General features: G+C 43.7%; 1 protein-coding gene across 1 annotated transcript in view; it reads left to right on the top strand.

Moving 5' to 3' along the window:
* Positions 1 to 2,350: 2,350 nt before the first annotated feature.
* Positions 2,351 to 17,557, top strand: part of nsmfb (NMDA receptor synaptonuclear signaling and neuronal migration factor b) — a 38,732-nt gene continuing 23,525 nt past the window's right edge. Inside the window, exons 1-4 of the mRNA XM_079353635.1 lie at positions 2,351 to 2,660; positions 14,658 to 14,719; positions 15,535 to 16,302; positions 16,548 to 16,620. Of these exons, the coding sequence (XP_079209761.1) occupies positions 2,590 to 2,660; positions 14,658 to 14,719; positions 15,535 to 16,302; positions 16,548 to 16,620 (974 nt within the window). The 5' untranslated portion in view covers positions 2,351 to 2,589. The remainder of the gene's footprint in view (positions 2,661 to 14,657; positions 14,720 to 15,534; positions 16,303 to 16,547; positions 16,621 to 17,557) is intronic.

A 17,557-nucleotide genomic window follows, 5' to 3' on the forward strand; every position in this document is an offset into this window, starting at 1 on the left:
AGGGGAGGAAGATACATTTTGCAATATTCAAACATCAATGAATATATAAGACTGCGATGTGGCTCCTGAGTTATTTGTGTAAAACACGGACGTAGGCGCACCTGAAGGTAAATAATGGTCTCTGTTTTGAAAATTCTCTCTGCACATCAATTTCGATCAATGGAGGAAGGGGCAAAGAGGCGGGCCTTCACACCCCTGGTAACCTGCCCACCTGTCGTGTGTACCAATAAAGACAGAAGATTTTCACCAGAATTATTGTTGAACCAGGCTGTAAACATCTTTATTTCTACTTAAAACATGCATTTTAACACAAGTGTTAATGGGACAGCCTCAAGTGGACACTTGAGGAACTGCAGCTCTGTTTTGCATTGGCTTCATTTCTCATCACTTGAGAAGAAGAAGATTGACTTTATTGATCCCTGAAAGGAAAAGAAGGTGTTTACACTCTGAGTGAGTGAGCTGCCCCCGGCAGGCGCTCCTGAGCTGGTAGGATGGGGGGAACCCTCGACCCACTGAGCCACAGCCGCCCCAGTTTGTTGATTGCTTGCTTTCAGCTTGACTGTTTACTGACAGCTTCTCCTCCTGGTACAGGACGTTCTGCAGCCTATAGCAACATGAGAGCACTCCCAGTGGTAAAGCATGTGTTAGCGCCACGCGTCATAAAACACGGGGCGGCAGTAGCTCAGTCTGTGGGGACTTGGGTTGGGAAATGGAGGGTCAGACAAAGTCCCAGTGCGTACCAAAGTATGGAAATTGGCCTGGTATAGCAGGAGAGGTGCGAGGTCACTTCCCTCGTGCTTTTAAACAACGAACAGCTCTGACTTGATCCCTGTGTGGCAGCCCCACTTTGACATTCTTCCACGCCCATCGTACCAGTTTGTGTATGGATGTAATAAACAGAATTTACTCTCTGGGATCAATAAAGTATGCCAATAAAAATGAAAAACAAGGAGGTAATAACAAGTAGAACAACCTAAGAACTGTGTAAGAACATGTTTTTTGGAGAATATACTGCACACTGACGACTTCCCTTTCAGTCGCATCATTATTTATTTACAATGTGCTTGATATTCCTAAACTCTGTCATTGTGCATAAATCCCCCATCAGAGGTCGGCCTGCAGGGAAACTTGAAGCAGTGATGTATTTTATTCCAAACATTTATATGGCAAAATAAACAAAACACAATAATAATAATTAAAACTACGACTTTAGAATAACTGGTAAAAACTCCTCAAATAAGAACAACATTCAGGTCTAAGCCACTTGTTAGTCTTTCAAGCACGAGGTGAAAACCCTTCACTGTCTATAGATAACAGTATATGGAGACCATCCCACATTTAAATTAAACTAAAAACAGCTGCAGAATCAAAATGTCGAACCCAGTTCTGGTGAACCCTGCGCCACATGGAAGCTGCCAGTTTGACTGTAGGCAGAGGAGCTGCTCGTCCACAGACAAGGAAGGCAAGCACTCTGGACTGCAGGCCAGTTCAAAAACTTTAAACCACAGCAGTGTCCCAAAATCTGCAACGTTTGCAATCACAGCAGGAATCCTCCTGGCTGTCTGACAGCACTCACGCTGCTAAAAGCTACATGCTAGCACTCCTGTAATAAAACCCAAGTCCAAGTTATTGAAGTATATTGAAGACAAACTGTCCGTCTGTGAGTGAAACCAGAGGAAAAAGGACATCGGCAGTTCTCCTAAGGACCTTCCCTTGCCAGCTACCGGACTCATTTGAACATGAGCCAGCGACCCTTCACTAAAGTCCGGACTGAGCTACTGCTGCTCCCAAAACAAAATGTGTACCAGGGACAATAACTGTGCCTTATAAAGCGCTTTGTTTTGATCCGTCTCTTTGTTCTGTGTCATACCAACTCAGGTCCAAAAAAAATTCATTTTATCTGGGTCTTTTATCTGGGTCCCAAGTTCTCTTTAAGGAGTTGGTTGGGGGGCCCTGAGGTGCTGCTCTAACATGATCTCTGTGAGGAGAAAAATTCACCTGTGTGCCTTAATATAAATGGAGATAATATTTCAATAGGCTGTGTTTGACAGACTAGGCCTACACATGTATAAAGTACTCAGTACATCAAAAATAATTGATTTTTTACTCTTAAACTCTGTATGACATGGGCTTTTTAAAATGTATACATATATATATATATATATATATATATATATATATATATATATATATATATATTCGTGTTTCATCCCATCCTGCACCTGTCCAGCTCGTGTAGGCGGAAGGCGGGCTGCTGCTCCTTTTATGGTCTCTGTTTCCTCCCGCTGGAAGCATCACTTGGATGAGGAGAGCCAGAGAGAGCAGAGCGCAGCTCCACACATTACATTCCTCTCCAAGCAGAGCTGCTGCGCTCTTCGCTCAGTCTGAATCCTTCTGGAACATTCAATCACTTTTTTTATTACACAGTAAGCAAAGTGGAAAATATGACAATAATTACAGCAGCCGCTTGCTGACAATCTTTAGTTTACATATGATTTTTTTTGCCCGTGAGTTTTATTTTTTATTTTCCTCGCCGATCAATCAGTGGAATGGTCTGCTTTTTCTCTCCTGGATCGTTTCCACTTCAGCATGGGAACTGCGGTGTCCAAAAGGAAGAATCTGAGGAGTGACGCGATTTCATCCGTGGCCGCAAAAGTTCGGTGAGTGACGCGGGGTGAGCGCGCGTGCAGGCAGGCAGCGTGGGGATGCGCACATCACTGAAACTACTGAAGTGACTTCGGATGATAGACACCTTTTTTTCTTTTATCTGTTGTCTCAAAAAAGCTTCAAACTCAGAAAGGATGAATTATTTAATCCTCACACATGGTTCTCTTAAATACAGAGGCTTCTTTCATTGACTCATTTTATTCTGACAACTTGTTCTATAATCGATGAATACAACATGAATATGTGATCAAAGTCAGTTCAGCTCTTTCTCTTATCTAAGTCCCAGGAAACGTTTTTTTTAAAGTGTAATATTTGCTACTTTTTCCTGATTAAAATGCACATTGTGGATTATTTTCTGTTTCTCTAATGAAGGTTTGCACAGATCTGATTTAAAGGAAGTTTTAAGATAATTTGACAGTTTTATAAAAACTATTTACTAACTCTTTTAGCCTCGTTTTATACCTTGCAGTGTTACTAACTGAACCAATAGTCTTCTGCATTGTGAAAAAACAGAGGAGTAAGGATGGTTACATTGAACTCTTAAAGTAATTGATTCTATATTTCAGACCAAGCACTATCATTTCTAAACTCGATAGATAATTATCTGCAGCTTGACTGAAAGTTGGAAAAGTAATCAAAAGGCGAGTTGACTGCTTTATAAACTTCATAAGATTTAGACTGCTGGACAAAGTTCACATCTTCATGACTTGAGTCCAAGTAAAGATCCTCCTGGTCAAATGTGACTCCAACACGGGGAAGCTGCTCCGTCCAATGACTGCTTGAGTTAAAGTTTTGGAGTTTCTCTTAGAAATACTCATGTTCTTCTACATTATTATTTAAAATGAACATTTTTTTTAAATTCACATGCTTCAGATTTACAGATTGCCTGACTAAAAGGAGCAATAACAGGAACATACAAAAGAAAAGCCTTCTGTGACATCTTCTCTATTCCACTAAATGAAGTGTCTGATCTGAGGGACGTTTTCTCCACGTTCAGCCACCGAGGTGCAAGGCGTAAAAGTACGGCAACTCACGCACATACACCAATACAGTTTATTTTCTAACGTCCTAACTTCCTGCATGTCATTCCCCACTCTCTCTCTCTTTCTCTCTCTTTCTCTCTCTCCAGATCTCTATTCATTGTCCTATCAAAATAAAAGCATAAAGCCCCAAAATGAATTTAAAAAAAAAAAAACTAAAGAGAAAGACTAGAATAAAAAGACGAAAGAGCAGATGTCACTAGTATCAAGTCAAAGGTACAATATTTGTCTTTCAGTGGACTTAAAGTGAGACTTTCCTTTCCAGATTCTTTAAAAAAGTTTTCTTCAGTATCTTTACATGGTGACTGTTCCCCACTCTTTAAAAGCTCAAAACAGTATGTGATGATTTCAGTATCAAGAAGGTCTTGTGATTGTGCCCGTCTGTGCTTTCGTTGCCTGCTGTGGACACAAACAGAGAGTGGCTGTCACATAATTCAAGCTGGACTCTCTTGACTTGTGATTTATTATCATGACATTTAACTGTTGATGTATGAGTCATGCCAGGAAAGGTCTTAGTGTCACGGGTGTCAGATCAGTGTGTTCTGGCTCCGAGGCCCGCTGGATGACTCATGTTCGGTGCTGCTGTAGGAGCTGCAGTCTGAAAGCGCCCACTTGCTGACCTCAGAAGGCAGAACGCAGACGAATGAAGCACTTGTGCTCTCGGTCGTGTGCTTACTCCCACTGTCTTCCCGTAAATGCGTGATCTTGTGCACAGTCACTTACACAAACGCACACAACGAAAGACCTTCTCGTCTGCTCACAGTCATTGCCACCCTCTCTTGTGCACACACTCTCCGGCTCTGTTTGTCTCTGTCTTGATTTTTCTGTTTAGCTGCTAATCGCCTACTTGCTTGCCTGCTTAATGTTTCACGTTTAAATCGCCATAAATCATGCGGGCTGCAGCCAGCATCCTGAACTCGCATGAGGACTGAAGCCAAGGCGACTTCGCTCGTGCATATTTCTCTCATTATCGCCAACGATACTCGGCTGCCGGGGAACAGTTGATTCTCGATCCTGCAGCAGGGACCAGAGTTTAGCTGCTGTGCTTTAAATGAGCAGGTGTGAGGCTGTTTCATCTCTCTTTAACACGTGTCTTTGTCTTTGGGTGAGTATGAGTGTGATTAGCGATGCAGTATGGGGATTATAATAAGCGTCTCTAATAGGATCCCAGCTCTCTCCCTTTGACCCGGCTGAGCCTCACACAGTGTCTTAAAGTGTGAGTGCTAAAAACAGCACTTCAACACTCGGTGGAGCTTCAGATTGTCTTTGGTCGGTCAGCTTTAATTCACACTCCCACAAGCGCTGTGCTGAAAGAGGATTCTGGTGGTTAACAGGATTTCACAAAGGTTCTGTACAACACAAAAAAAAAAGCAAGACTGATTCTTGGGTTTGCAGAAATGATCATGCTGGTGGAGGAGGATGTTTGGAAACATCACTTATGACCTCAGGATTTGAGCCTGTCTAAATTGTGTTAGTGTGATCAGTCTTCCTTTAGATTAGAGAGAGTGCAGTGCGCTCCACCTGACTCTCACACAGCAGCCAGGTTTGCAAACACCAGCATGCTGTGAAATGTTGATGAACAACACCTTGGAGGATTTAAGCGTATTCGTCAAGAGTTGATTTGGGGAAAATTGAAGTAAATACCTTGTGTTGTCTCGGCATCTGGTGTGAGCTCTGATTCATGGAATCCAGCTTGATGCTTTTCCTTAAACTTGTTTGCTCCTTGGCTGAATTTTGCCATTTCTTTTTTTATAAGCTAGCTCAGAGCATACTAATCATAACATTTGAACAATCTTTATGTGTGATTGAACAGTCAGTCAGAGAGAAGGAAACGTGACGAGCCCTAAAGTCTGTAGAGGTTTGAAGTAGCAGCTCATTTCACTGTCTTTGAAAATAACACAAGAAAAACATTAAAACAGAAAACAATGGACTTCTGAATATTACAGAAGATGAAGCTGTTTACTAAAGATGACATGAACTGACAAACGTTAGCGATAGCTTGGCTTAACCACCTCACATCCTGTGTTTATTGACTGCCAGAGAGTGTTAGAGAGGCCATTTCATCCCAAATTGCTTCCTTGTTTTGTAGAGAAGAAGATGTTTTTGGGTAAATAGGCTCCAGGTACGACCTCGTGAACAACGAACAAACAAAGACTCCATCCTAATGATAAGCTAGGCTCTTTGAAACACGCTGAGCTTCACCAAGCAGCAGCTCGACTCAGAGGCCCTCTGACATCCGGGGTCACTTTGACACTGTAATATCTTCATTCATTAAAAAAGGACTAAACCTGTGTTTGTGTTGTCTACCAACATGGCTACATATATTTCAAACTATTATCAAAGCCAGACAAATCTATAATTTTATCGTTCCGACTTGACAAGTCTTGTTGTGGATGCCATGACAGTCATGACGGAATTGTTAATTGTTGCCTTGGAAACATCAACAGCAAAGACAGCTGTATAAGGAAGCAGGAACTGCTGCTGAAAGCGTTCGTCCTGTTGTTGTTGTTTGTGCTGATGTGATAAAAAAAACATTGATTAATGTAAATTATCATCAAACATGTTCTCTTCCTCAGGTCGAATTCACCCGTTCGTCTTGACTACATTCAACCCTCGTCAGCCTCAACATCATCTTTTGTTATTGTTTTGATTGAGAGCCCCCTAGTGGTGGATGGTATGTACTGTACATGGAATTACCTCCTAACTTGTTTTTGAAGGAGGAGGCGTCTGCGCATAATTACACTTCTGGTGGTAAATGTTCAATGATAGACACTAACTTCAACATGAGCTGGGCTTCTGTTAGCATCACTGCTTGCTTCAACAGTTAGCCTTGTGGTTATGTCCCATGCACAAAGACTGTAGTCCTCGTAACAGCTGTGTGTTTGAATCTGACTATACATATACACATGTAAAAGACCTCATCCCCATATGTATATACTGTATATGTATACACACACACACACACACACACACACACACACACACACACACACACATTGTTTTTGTCATAGATTAGTAATACTGTTTTCATATAGTGCTTTTAAGTACACAGAGAGAATAGTGACAAAAAAATAGACATTGAAGTCAAAGGACTTCTGAGATGAACCTTGAAGTCGGGGTCTTTTCCTGTGTGCTGAATTGTCTGTGATGACTTCTTCTTCATGGGAAGTTGAAGGGGAAGGAGAGTTTTTTTCATCCTGCGTATGAGGCAGCTTCCTGACAGCCAAACTGCCTCACTGTCCCATTTATGACAAACAGAGAAGCTCAACAAGAACAGGCTGCTCTATTTCATCAATCTACAGAAAAGATTACGAGCTCTTGAGAGCGAAAACGTCGTCATTATTATTTCAAGACCATTTGGAGCATGTCTGAATTGCACAGCACAACAATTCTCTGGCAGTTTCACTCTCTACTTTGGTAAAAATGTGATTTCATGCAGCAGCCTATCTGTCCTCATCACTGCACAGATCAGCTGCAGCCGTGGTCCATTGGACCACAAACACCAAGACCAAGACAAACCCAAGACCAGAGTGCTCCAAGACCAGGACGAGAACCAGACATTTAGGGCTTCAGAACAAACTTAAATTACAGACCAATGCAGGCCGAGATTAGACTCATAGCATAAATATCAATGAAGAATCATTTCAATCCTCTTGTCTACTGGGGGAGTGTCACTTATACTTTGTAACAAGGAAAGGTTCCTGCCTCAACTGGGGGATAAAAATCAATGAATGAATCAATTGAAGTTATTTATACTTCTAGAAAATAGAATTTTCCTCCTAATCGCAGTAATGAAAATAGCCAATCAATGCTGGTCTTGAGTCAAAATAAAAATGCTTTAGGTTCAGGAGACTGAGCCTTTAAAACTGGTCCAGAGACCGGTCTCAAGACCAAGACCAATTTCGAGTACTACAACACGTTAACAGTGTTTTGGGGAGCTTTGGAAACAGGTGTGCACAAACACACTTCTGTCCTGTCGTTTCCACAATGCTGCACTGTAACTGTTTCATTGTGCGTGAGTCAGATAGCGTCCACATGAATCAGAATTCAGCTGATGAGCCTCTAAATTAGCGGGTTGGAGGTTTAGCTTCCTGCAGGTTTGAAGAGATTTTAAAGGTTCCCCACAAAGCCCCGGCTTTTCTGGTTTCACCTGCTTTGGTGGGATGTTCAGTAGAATAATGTAAAATAATCAAAATGAGTATTTTAATTTATAGAATCTACCTGAAGAAAAGACACTTTTTCAGTCCCTTTAATGGTGCAGCACAGTGAGTTTTTTCTTCCTGCCGTCCCTTCAGCCCCTCAGGAGCTGTGCTGCTGACACTTTGATTCCTCAGAGGACAGAGATGCAGAGACAGAGTGGGGCTGGTTCATGTTAAAATGCAGCTTGTGGGATGTGTTTGGAGCTTCGGGTGTTTGATTGGCTCACGTCATATCTAACTGTGATTAAAGAGACCAGAGCCCCAACACTTGTTCTGCACTGATAAGAATATAAGACAGACCTACACTGGGTGGCTCAGTGGTTAGATGTGGTCATCTGTTAACCGTAAGACCGGGGGTTCGATCCCCAGCTCCTGCAGCTACATGTTCGATGTGTACGTGGCTAAGACATCAGACTGTGAATGGGTGAACATGGGTCGGTGTGACCTGAGGTGTAAAACATGTTGAGGTTTTGAAGAGATAGTTTAAAATCCAACTATTTTAAATCAAGTTCCAGAAATCTCTTGAACAACATCTGGACTATTAGCACACGCAAAGACTCCCCCAGGTAACAAGGTGAACAATGTGATGTCAGCAGCTGCTTTACAGGACAAACACAGCTTTGAAGTTTAGTCAAATGGCCTTTAAAATCTGCTTATTTCCAGACAGAACCTCCCCAAGAGATAAAGAGATGAAGGGTGACGTAGTGTCATTTGAAAAGGGTCATTAAGTCATCGACTGACCGTCATTAATGACTGAAAGGGAATCACTATATTAATGAAGCGTGTCTCACTGTTCTTTTGAGCTAATGGATTATTGATTTCAGTTTACATAAAAATGATGGTCACATTTTCATAAGAAAGGATTGGGAGGTCAAACACGACAGTTGTGCGGGGAAAATCAACATCTTAAAGAAACATACGATGATCAGCTCTGGTTGATTTGGTCTTTTCTTCCATGATGTTTTCCTTTTTTTAACACGAGTTATGTAGTTTGGTAAAGAAGTAAAATAATGATTGATGTTGGTCGTGAATGAGCCCGCTGCTGTTTAAGAGCTGTTTTCCTCTTTTTCCCCTTTTTTCAATTAACATCTCAAGCAGTAAAAGTGGGAAACATTTGCCAGTCATATTTGCAGGGAGCCTGGAAATGCGGCGGCCCCTGACGCACCACTGTGATGCAATCAGTCTTCAGATGCACCCGGCGGTGAATGATGCGGCCCCTGAATCCAGACACAGCTAGTGTCTTTATATACACTTTATATAAGTGTGCTTTATTTTGATAATTGCTCAGATAAATATTGCAGCTTGTCACATTCTGTCAGCCTTCAGACTCCGAGCTGCACTCCCACATCACAAACAGAAGATTGTCGTTTAGTGCTGAAGAGGACGACAGCTGATATCTGATCCATCAACTTAAACTCAAATATAATAATATGACTTCCCTTACCTTGTTTTTGTCTCTCTCACAGCTCCTCTTGATGAGCTCACTTACACACTCCTGGAACACGGGGCTAATTATTTGACTCCTGGCCTTTGTTGTCAGTGGAGTGCAGCGGAGCAATCTTAATGAAGTCATTAGCCTTTTGCTAGCCGACCTTCCCCGGGTGTGTTGTGCACGCAGATTGGAAGTGACAGGGTGGACAAAAGACACAGGCCACAAAGGCCAACATGAATGTTTTAGTCCAGGTCATTTATTAAGGGTGATATCGACTGTGACTTACAGCAGACAGACACGTCTCACACTCTTCTTTGTTAACACGATCCAGACTGATCCTGCCTTCCTTGCTCTGTATTCTACGCCCCTGGGTTTGCCAGATATGAGAGCAGTTATCAGGTGAACAGGTGTTGCAGTGATGGAAGCGGGCAGTGGAACTGCTTCAGATAGAAGTGATTGTACCCGAGCTAAAAAGCCTCTGCATGTTTCTAATAAGCTCCAGCAGCAGAAAGCTGCTCAAACTAGGATCAATGTTGGAGATGCTTTTGAAACATGGAGAGGTTAGAACGCAGAAAGCTTTACAGACCCATGCAGAGCTGGCTAAACACTGAAGCTACAGTGTCCACCACATGCAGAGCTGGCTAAACACTGAAGCTACAGTGTCCACCACATGCAGAGCTGGCTAAACACTGAAGCTACAGTGTCCACCACATGCAGAGCTGGCTAAACACTGAAGCTACAGTGTCCACCACATGCAGAGCTGGCTAAACACTGAAGCTACAGTGTCCACCACATGCAGAGCTGGCTAAACACTGAAGCTACAGTGTCCACCACATGCAGAGCTGGCTAAATACTGACAGGTGGAGGGGGGGAGAAGTCACACTTCGATGTTTAGAATTTGGACTGCTGTATCCACTTCAAACACGACCTGTCACATTCCTGAACGTGTTGAGACAGTCCGCCCCGAAATGTAACACAACAATGACACTTTTTATATTATGTTACATGTTAGTGGACTTATTCACAGTATTGACTGAAGAGTCCGAAGCTTTATCACGTTACAACCATCCCACTGGTTGCTCACTCACTGGTCACGTGATAAAACACCTTGTCCCCCCCTCTAGGCGTCCATCATGCTTATTTTTCCTGATTATTATCCTGCAGCCTTCAGCAGGAAATAATAATCCATCCAGTATTTCTCCTGTTTTATTCTTTAAGTTAACTCTCTGTCGCCCCTTCTCCTCTCGTGCTCCTTCACTCAGCTTAATCTCCTTTTCTCATGTTCATCAGCTGTGCCGATGCTGAGCCACTCTGATTGAGTGAGAGATAACTATCTAGCAGGTCAGGATCCCTTGTTAAGAGGAGACGACCCAGGCAGGCAGCTGAGCAGTAAGATGGCTGTCGGTCCGCTCATTGATCTCACTAATTATGGTCTGTATTAGTGATCAGCTCCCAGCGAGCGGATGGACCATGGAGGGCACAGCGGGGTCAGTACTCAGCCTTCCTCCCTGACTCAGCTGGAGCTGGATGAGTTGTTATCAGCAGAACAGAGAGTTTGTGTTTGAGGTTACACCTGAACGGACTTACACACTGCCCTCATTTGAAAAGTTCTCCTCTAGTTGAAGGAAATGATGTGCCAAGAGTTAGACACAGACACAGAGGTGTTAGGGTGACTTCAAGGCTCTGATTCTTGTTCCTTTGAAGGCATGTGGATGAACAATTACTGCTTCACACTGTGTGAGGTTAAATAAAGAGCAGAAGGAAGAAAAAGAGAGGAATTAACTACACAAATTACCAATTAACTCTCTTTTGTGCATGGCTTACATGTGTTCTGTCTTTTGCTGATAACATTTCTCACCCCCCCCTTCTTCCCTTTTGAGCCTCTTAATAACTCTTTATCCTTACTACATACCAAACTACAAGGTGTGCACTGAAGCCTGACCCTCGCTCTCAGTGGTTTTAGTAAACTATATCCCTGTACAAGCAGCTAGTCTCTCCTTATTTAATCTTGTATTTAGACCTGTTAAAACTGGAGCTAAAGTAAAAACGACACTTCAGATTGAGATTCATCACAATAAATCTGCCACAGTGGAAGTTCACCTGAAATGTGAACCAACTACAGCCCACATCAACCCCACTAATCCATCCATACAAGACAGTCTGAGTCATTATGAGACCTTACAGTGGCTTTAATGTGACGTGTAAAAGGGACTTCAACTGTAACTGTCCTTTATTTATTACATAACCTCTTGTTGACTCGTGTTCTGATGTTTGACGTTATAGGACATCAGCACACTCGACAGAACTCGGACAACAGCCGAAGCACTCGGGCTCTAGAGCAGACCATGTTCCTGTGTGTGTGCTGCTGCAGCTCTTCTGTTTGTGTCCCCAGGCAGCAGATACACTGCACCATCCCTGCTGTGTGATTGTATATACTGTACACTCACCCCACACTGAAAGGCTGCCATTAGTGACCGGCTCATAAAACCACAGTATCATCCCTCCCGTCTTCATTCAGAGTTCATCTGAGCGGTGATGCATTGCTTCTTTATCCCACCTTCTACTCCTTCCATACTTTCTATTTTGGTCTTATAAACACATCTCCCCCTTGTTGCTGAGCTATTTCTTCCACCTCCTCCCCATCCTCATGTCACATGGCTGAAAACATGCTGTTTGATAAATCCCCTCAAAACACAGGGAGAAGATGCTGGCGCAGCGGCTGTGTGGGGCTGAGGCGCCATGAGGAACAGGACGCTGCTCGGCAGGAGCAAACCGTGATCTATAATAAATGTGTAAAAACGTTCAGTGCGAGATGTTTAGTGTTGTCGAGGCTTCCGGGGGTAAAAAATAAATGAATACATTTAAAAAGTGAGACATGACCAAGCTTATCTGTTCAGCTCTTTTGCCTCCGCTGTGGAGACGCAGAAGGAGAATCTTTCTGGGGTTATAAACCAATGTACTTGGCAATAAAAGACGATTCTGATTCTGATATGCAGTCCTAATTCTCAGCTCATCTTTCTGCCTCTGCGTTATTTATGCATAAAAATATATTTAAGGAGCACCAGCAGAATTTATCTTTAAAATCGGACTTAGAGACAAAAAAGTAAAAAAAAAAAATCAAGAAGTATTTTTAGCATAATGCAGAATTTATCAGTGTATCATAATATGAAGTGGTGACGGTTTTAACAAACAAGGTAAAAAACAAACTGTGACATAGTGACCTCTCATGTCTACATAATCTAATCCCTGTGACAGCAAGACGCCCTCTTGGACTCGAGCCTAAACATTAGAGGTCATGGTCGCTATGTCAATGTCTGTGAGGAGACTTGTTCAAAGGTGTCTTTATGCACACACACACACACACACACACACACACACACACACACACACACACACACACACACACACACACACACACACTAAGAACAAAAAAGTCTGTCATGTGTCCCGCTGGTTAATTGGGGCAAACTGAATTATTTAATTTTCCCCAGACCTCACACAGCATCACCAGCTCTTGTTGTGCGTCATGTTATTTTCTTGTTTACACCAACAGTCTTAACTTCACCACAAACAAATGCAGAGTTTGATCTCACATAAAGCAGCATACGGTCAGAAATGGTTTCAGATTGTAATGCAAGTCCAGTCTGTGTTATAGCGTGAAAGGAGACGTGTTTTGGCACCCCTTCCCTGTCAGCAAAGCATATGGAATTTTTATTGGATGAAGTGCACAGAGTCAGGCAGATAGATCTGAGATGATTGCATTTTTTCCTCCTCCCTCCTCCTCCTCCTCCCTCCTCCTCCTTGCTCGTGTTTCAGGCTGGGAGGGGAGCTTTTTCACGGGGAGCGCCACGGCTGCACGTGCCGCCTCATATTTAATTACTTAGAGTGTCGTAGCAGGATGGCATATATGGTACAGAGCAACAACACAGCAATTCCATTTCAGCGCTGTTCCCCTGAGATTCAGACGCGTGTTCATCTACAGAGCGAGCTGTGCGTTTGTATGTTTGTTACCTGTTTATTTTTCTTCATGCTGCTCCATATGTACACACTGATAATGAGGGCGACCGTGTGTGTGTGTGTGCGTGTGTGTGTGTGTGTGTGTGTGTGTGTGAGCATGTGTGTGTGTGCATGTGCAGATGGCAGGAGTGCCAAGTGAGTGGGTGGTGAGTGATGATGGGCTTTAATGTCCCTTTATAGGGGTTTCTGTGTGTGTGTGTGTGTGTGTGTGTGTGTGTGTGAGAGAGAGAGAGAGTGTGGCCTATATCTTTCATGAATAGTAAGTATGTCAGTATGTTGGGCAGCAGGATCAGTCTGTATCTGACTTTAAACCTCATGATGATATAAGTCCATAGTCAGCTTGCATGAGTTCAAATGTTTTACCTTCAAAGTGACTGAAGCCCTGAAACGTTTGTATTTGGATATGAGAATACGGAGAACGGAGACGATGCTACTTTCAAAATCATGCTAGTTTTTAAAAATGACCGCCCCTGCCTTTAAGTCCAAATCTCGACATTTTAATTATGGAAATTCTACATAATATGATCAAACCGAATACTGTCATTAGATTATTTTACTGGCTGATCTGGAGGCAGGTGACAGCTCTCACCGTCACCCATCATGTCTCTGTCATTGCTAAGTGTGCTAACGATTTCAATTCAAACTAATACGCTTTGATCGTCGCCTGCAGGAGATTAAACTTTGACTTAAAACGTCTTGTTTGTTGCAAAAGTTTCATTGATGCTTCTCCAGTCGACACTCTAAATAACTAGCTATACTTGTTTCTGTGTGTGTGTGTGTGTGTGTGTGTGTGTGTGTGTGCTGCGCTTGATGGCACAAAGGAGTGAGTGGGCGTTGCTTTTTTCATTGTTGTCCGAGGCGGGGGCTGAATGTGTGACACTTGGCTTCAGCTTGAAACCAGAAGAGCTGAAGGGAAACTCCATGTAAGAGATGAAATTGTGTTTTATGTATTTTTATGTTTCATCGTTCCCTCACGTCTCCTGATGATATATCATGTATACACGCCTGCACATCGTTCCTGTGTTTACTGCTGCCACATATTGTCCCTGCCCCTATGAAGCCTCAGCTGAGCAGGGGTCTCTGTATGAAACACCATGTTACCTCAGTGAGACACTTTTCACAGACTGCTGTGCTGCTGAAATGGCTGGAGGCACGTAATGTCCGCCCAGACAAGGCCACAAAAAGCTCAGTCAGACGGCTTCTGTGGAGAAGAATCTCGACTCCTCATGACTGTCCTCTGTGTGTTTGACGTTAGCGTTCGTGCTGCAAGCTTAACCGCTCCACTGTGTTGTGTTTTCACAGAGCAGCCAGAGCGTTCGGAGATTACCTGTCCAACACCAACACAGAGAACCGCAACGGAGCAGGTAGGTGGCACGCAGACTTTGGAAAATAAAACCAGTATCTTACAACACCGAGCAGCAGCGAGGAACAGCAGGTTCAGCTGTTGCCAATTTCATACCAACGGAAAGAAAGAAAAAGAAATAAATGACAGCATGAAGACCCTCCAGGGGACATTTCAGTTTATCTTGATGTAAAATGCAGCTTTTGAAGACTGCAATTTGGTCTCCGAACTCTTTTTCATTATTGGAGCCTTATATTTGGAAAGAAAGGACACGCGAGTATGTCAATCACAAGTCACCACATACAACCGACGGTGACAACTTGGAAGTGTTTTTGAATGGGACTCTACATTTTGCTTTATTGAGGTCCAATTTGGATGAAGCAGATGAGACCATGAACTCAAAGGGAAATATTATCACTGAGTGATTGAAGTATCTAATCAAGGTTCCCCCTGCGTAACAAAACCCGAATATAAGGCACTTCTGCATCTGTTTGGTTTTGACACTGAGGGGCGAGGTCCTGAACCTTCTCGAGGAAAAATGCCACTGAAACAAATCTCAAAATTGGACTGTGAATGTGAAATCCTCTTTCTTTCTGCTCAGCTACTGAGTATCACTGTGTTTACAGTGACTCACGGCACAGATTGCATTAAACTGATACTCACTCTCATGAGTTTACACTGAGATACAAGCCTGCAGCACCTCAGCTGCTTCTCTGTGTGGAGCGTCCTTTATGACCTGCAGGACTGACTCCGGGCTTTATTTGATACTTGTTTACAAAGGCTGCATCGCTGACATCCTTCACATCTCTTCTTCTTGTTCTTTCCCTCCATCTTCAGATCATCTATTGTCTGACACCTTTCCTGGACAGGACTGCGACTCACCAGACGTCAGCCGCTTGCACAAAAGCGATATTCCACAACAACGCAGTTTGCCAACAACTAAAACCAACCAGCCCGGCCAATCCACTCCCAGTGCTAATCCACCGCCTCAGCCTCCGGCCAACAACCTCCAGGCTGAAGCTCCTGTTGGCCCTAACAAACGCCGACTCTCTTCTGAGCGCAGCCTCTCCACAGAGGAGGCACCAGGCGCCAGAGGGGCTGAGGGCAGCGTGGTGGTGAAGCCGGCCAGAGTGTACACAATCAGCAGGGAAGGAGGCATGACCTTGGGGAACCGTGGCAGTGAGGAGAGCCTGGAGCTCGAGGTGCTCAAGGGCTCACGGGAGCATCCTCTGCTCCAGGCCCCGACCGCCGCAACTCACAACCCGTCCTGCACCAGCCAGCCTTCTGCGACAGCCACACGCGGTAGCCATCACCGTAGCAGCCATCACCGCAGCAACCATCATCATAGCCACCAGCAGCAAGGAGGCGCGCCGTCATCATCTCAGCCACTGCAGAGCTCTGGAAGCGCCAACAACATCCGGGACTGGGGGGTGAGGAGAGGGGGGTCCAGGGAAGAGTACACCCCGGACTGTGTGGACTGCATTCGGGCTCCGTGTCAGAGCCAGCGCTCCCTCGACCTGGACACGTCACCCCGGGAGGGTGGGAAGCCCCGCAAGAAACTGGAGAGGATGTACAGCGAGGACAGAGGGTCCACTGATGACAGAGGTAAGAAAAACATCACGGACGCTGCATGGAAGAGCAGAAGGACTTATAGATCTTATCTATCTATCTTATCTATCTGATCTCTAGATTTACATTGTAGTCTGAAGAAATCCAACATTATTCATTCCATTCAACAATAGATGTGTCAGAGTCTTCACACTCTGGTGCGCCCAGTCGCCTCCACTAATTATAGGCCCTGTTCTTGGATCGCTGGTACCACGCCTTTCTTGTGTTCTCTTTGTTTACAGAAGACAATCCTAATAGCTGGTTCCCCAAAGAGAATATGTTCAGCTTTCAGACAGCCACCACCACCATGCAGGCGTGAGTATGACATGGAAGTCCGCCTTCACTCCCACTCTGTACATCACACGGTCATGCTGCACCGCCAGTGTTGGCAGGAAACGGCTCAGCCCTTCTCCTTCCAGGACTCTCAGCTCCGTGTTCGAACACAAAGTCATAATGAGACACTCTCCAACCATTTTTTAGGCCCGCACAAAATGTACAAATTCAGTATTAAACGTTTCTGACATGTGATATCAGACGCTGCCAGGATTTGAATGTTGTATTTAGTTATTCCACTTGATAAAATATATTTAAAAAATAATTCATTGGAGGTATATTTAAAAAACTTTTATTTTTATGTCTGATCCTGTTAGGAGCCTTCTTAATCAAAACTAATTAAACACTCAGGGCTCAAGAGAGAAAAGAAAAGAAAAGGATGCCAAGCTAATTTAAATGTAACCATGCATTTTATTACATTTAAATATTCCCCCTAAAGTACAAAACAAACAAAAGAAACAGGAGAAGCTGGAGACCAAAAGGAACAACAAAACCTACCTGAGACACAAGCCAACCAAAATCAGACTCTCGGGATCTGCAGCCCAAACTGAAACTATCAAACTAAAAAGCTGCCCAGAGTCTCTGTGCACCTTTCCCTCCTTCTTCACCTGCTGCCCACCTTACTGCAATCTGTGCTCAGGGAGGAGGGGGGCAATCAAGGAGAGAGAGAAGGAGAGAGAGAAGGAGAGAGAGAGAGAGAGAGAGACAGAGAGAGAGAGAGAGGGAGAGAGAAAGAGAGAGAGAGAGAAAGAGGGAGAGAGAGAGAAAGAGGGAGAGAGAGAGCGAGGGAGAGAGGGAGAGAGAGAGAGAGAGGGCTGCACGTAACAAGAACATGTAACATTAAAAAACACAAGTAAAAAAACTCGAACCATGGTTTTCAGATTCAATGTAGTCAGTGCTTGATGATAAAAAAAAATTA

This window comes from Symphodus melops, assembly GCF_947650265.1.
Source record: "Symphodus melops genome assembly, chromosome: 1".
Taxonomy (NCBI): Eukaryota; Metazoa; Chordata; class Actinopteri; order Labriformes; family Labridae; genus Symphodus; species Symphodus melops.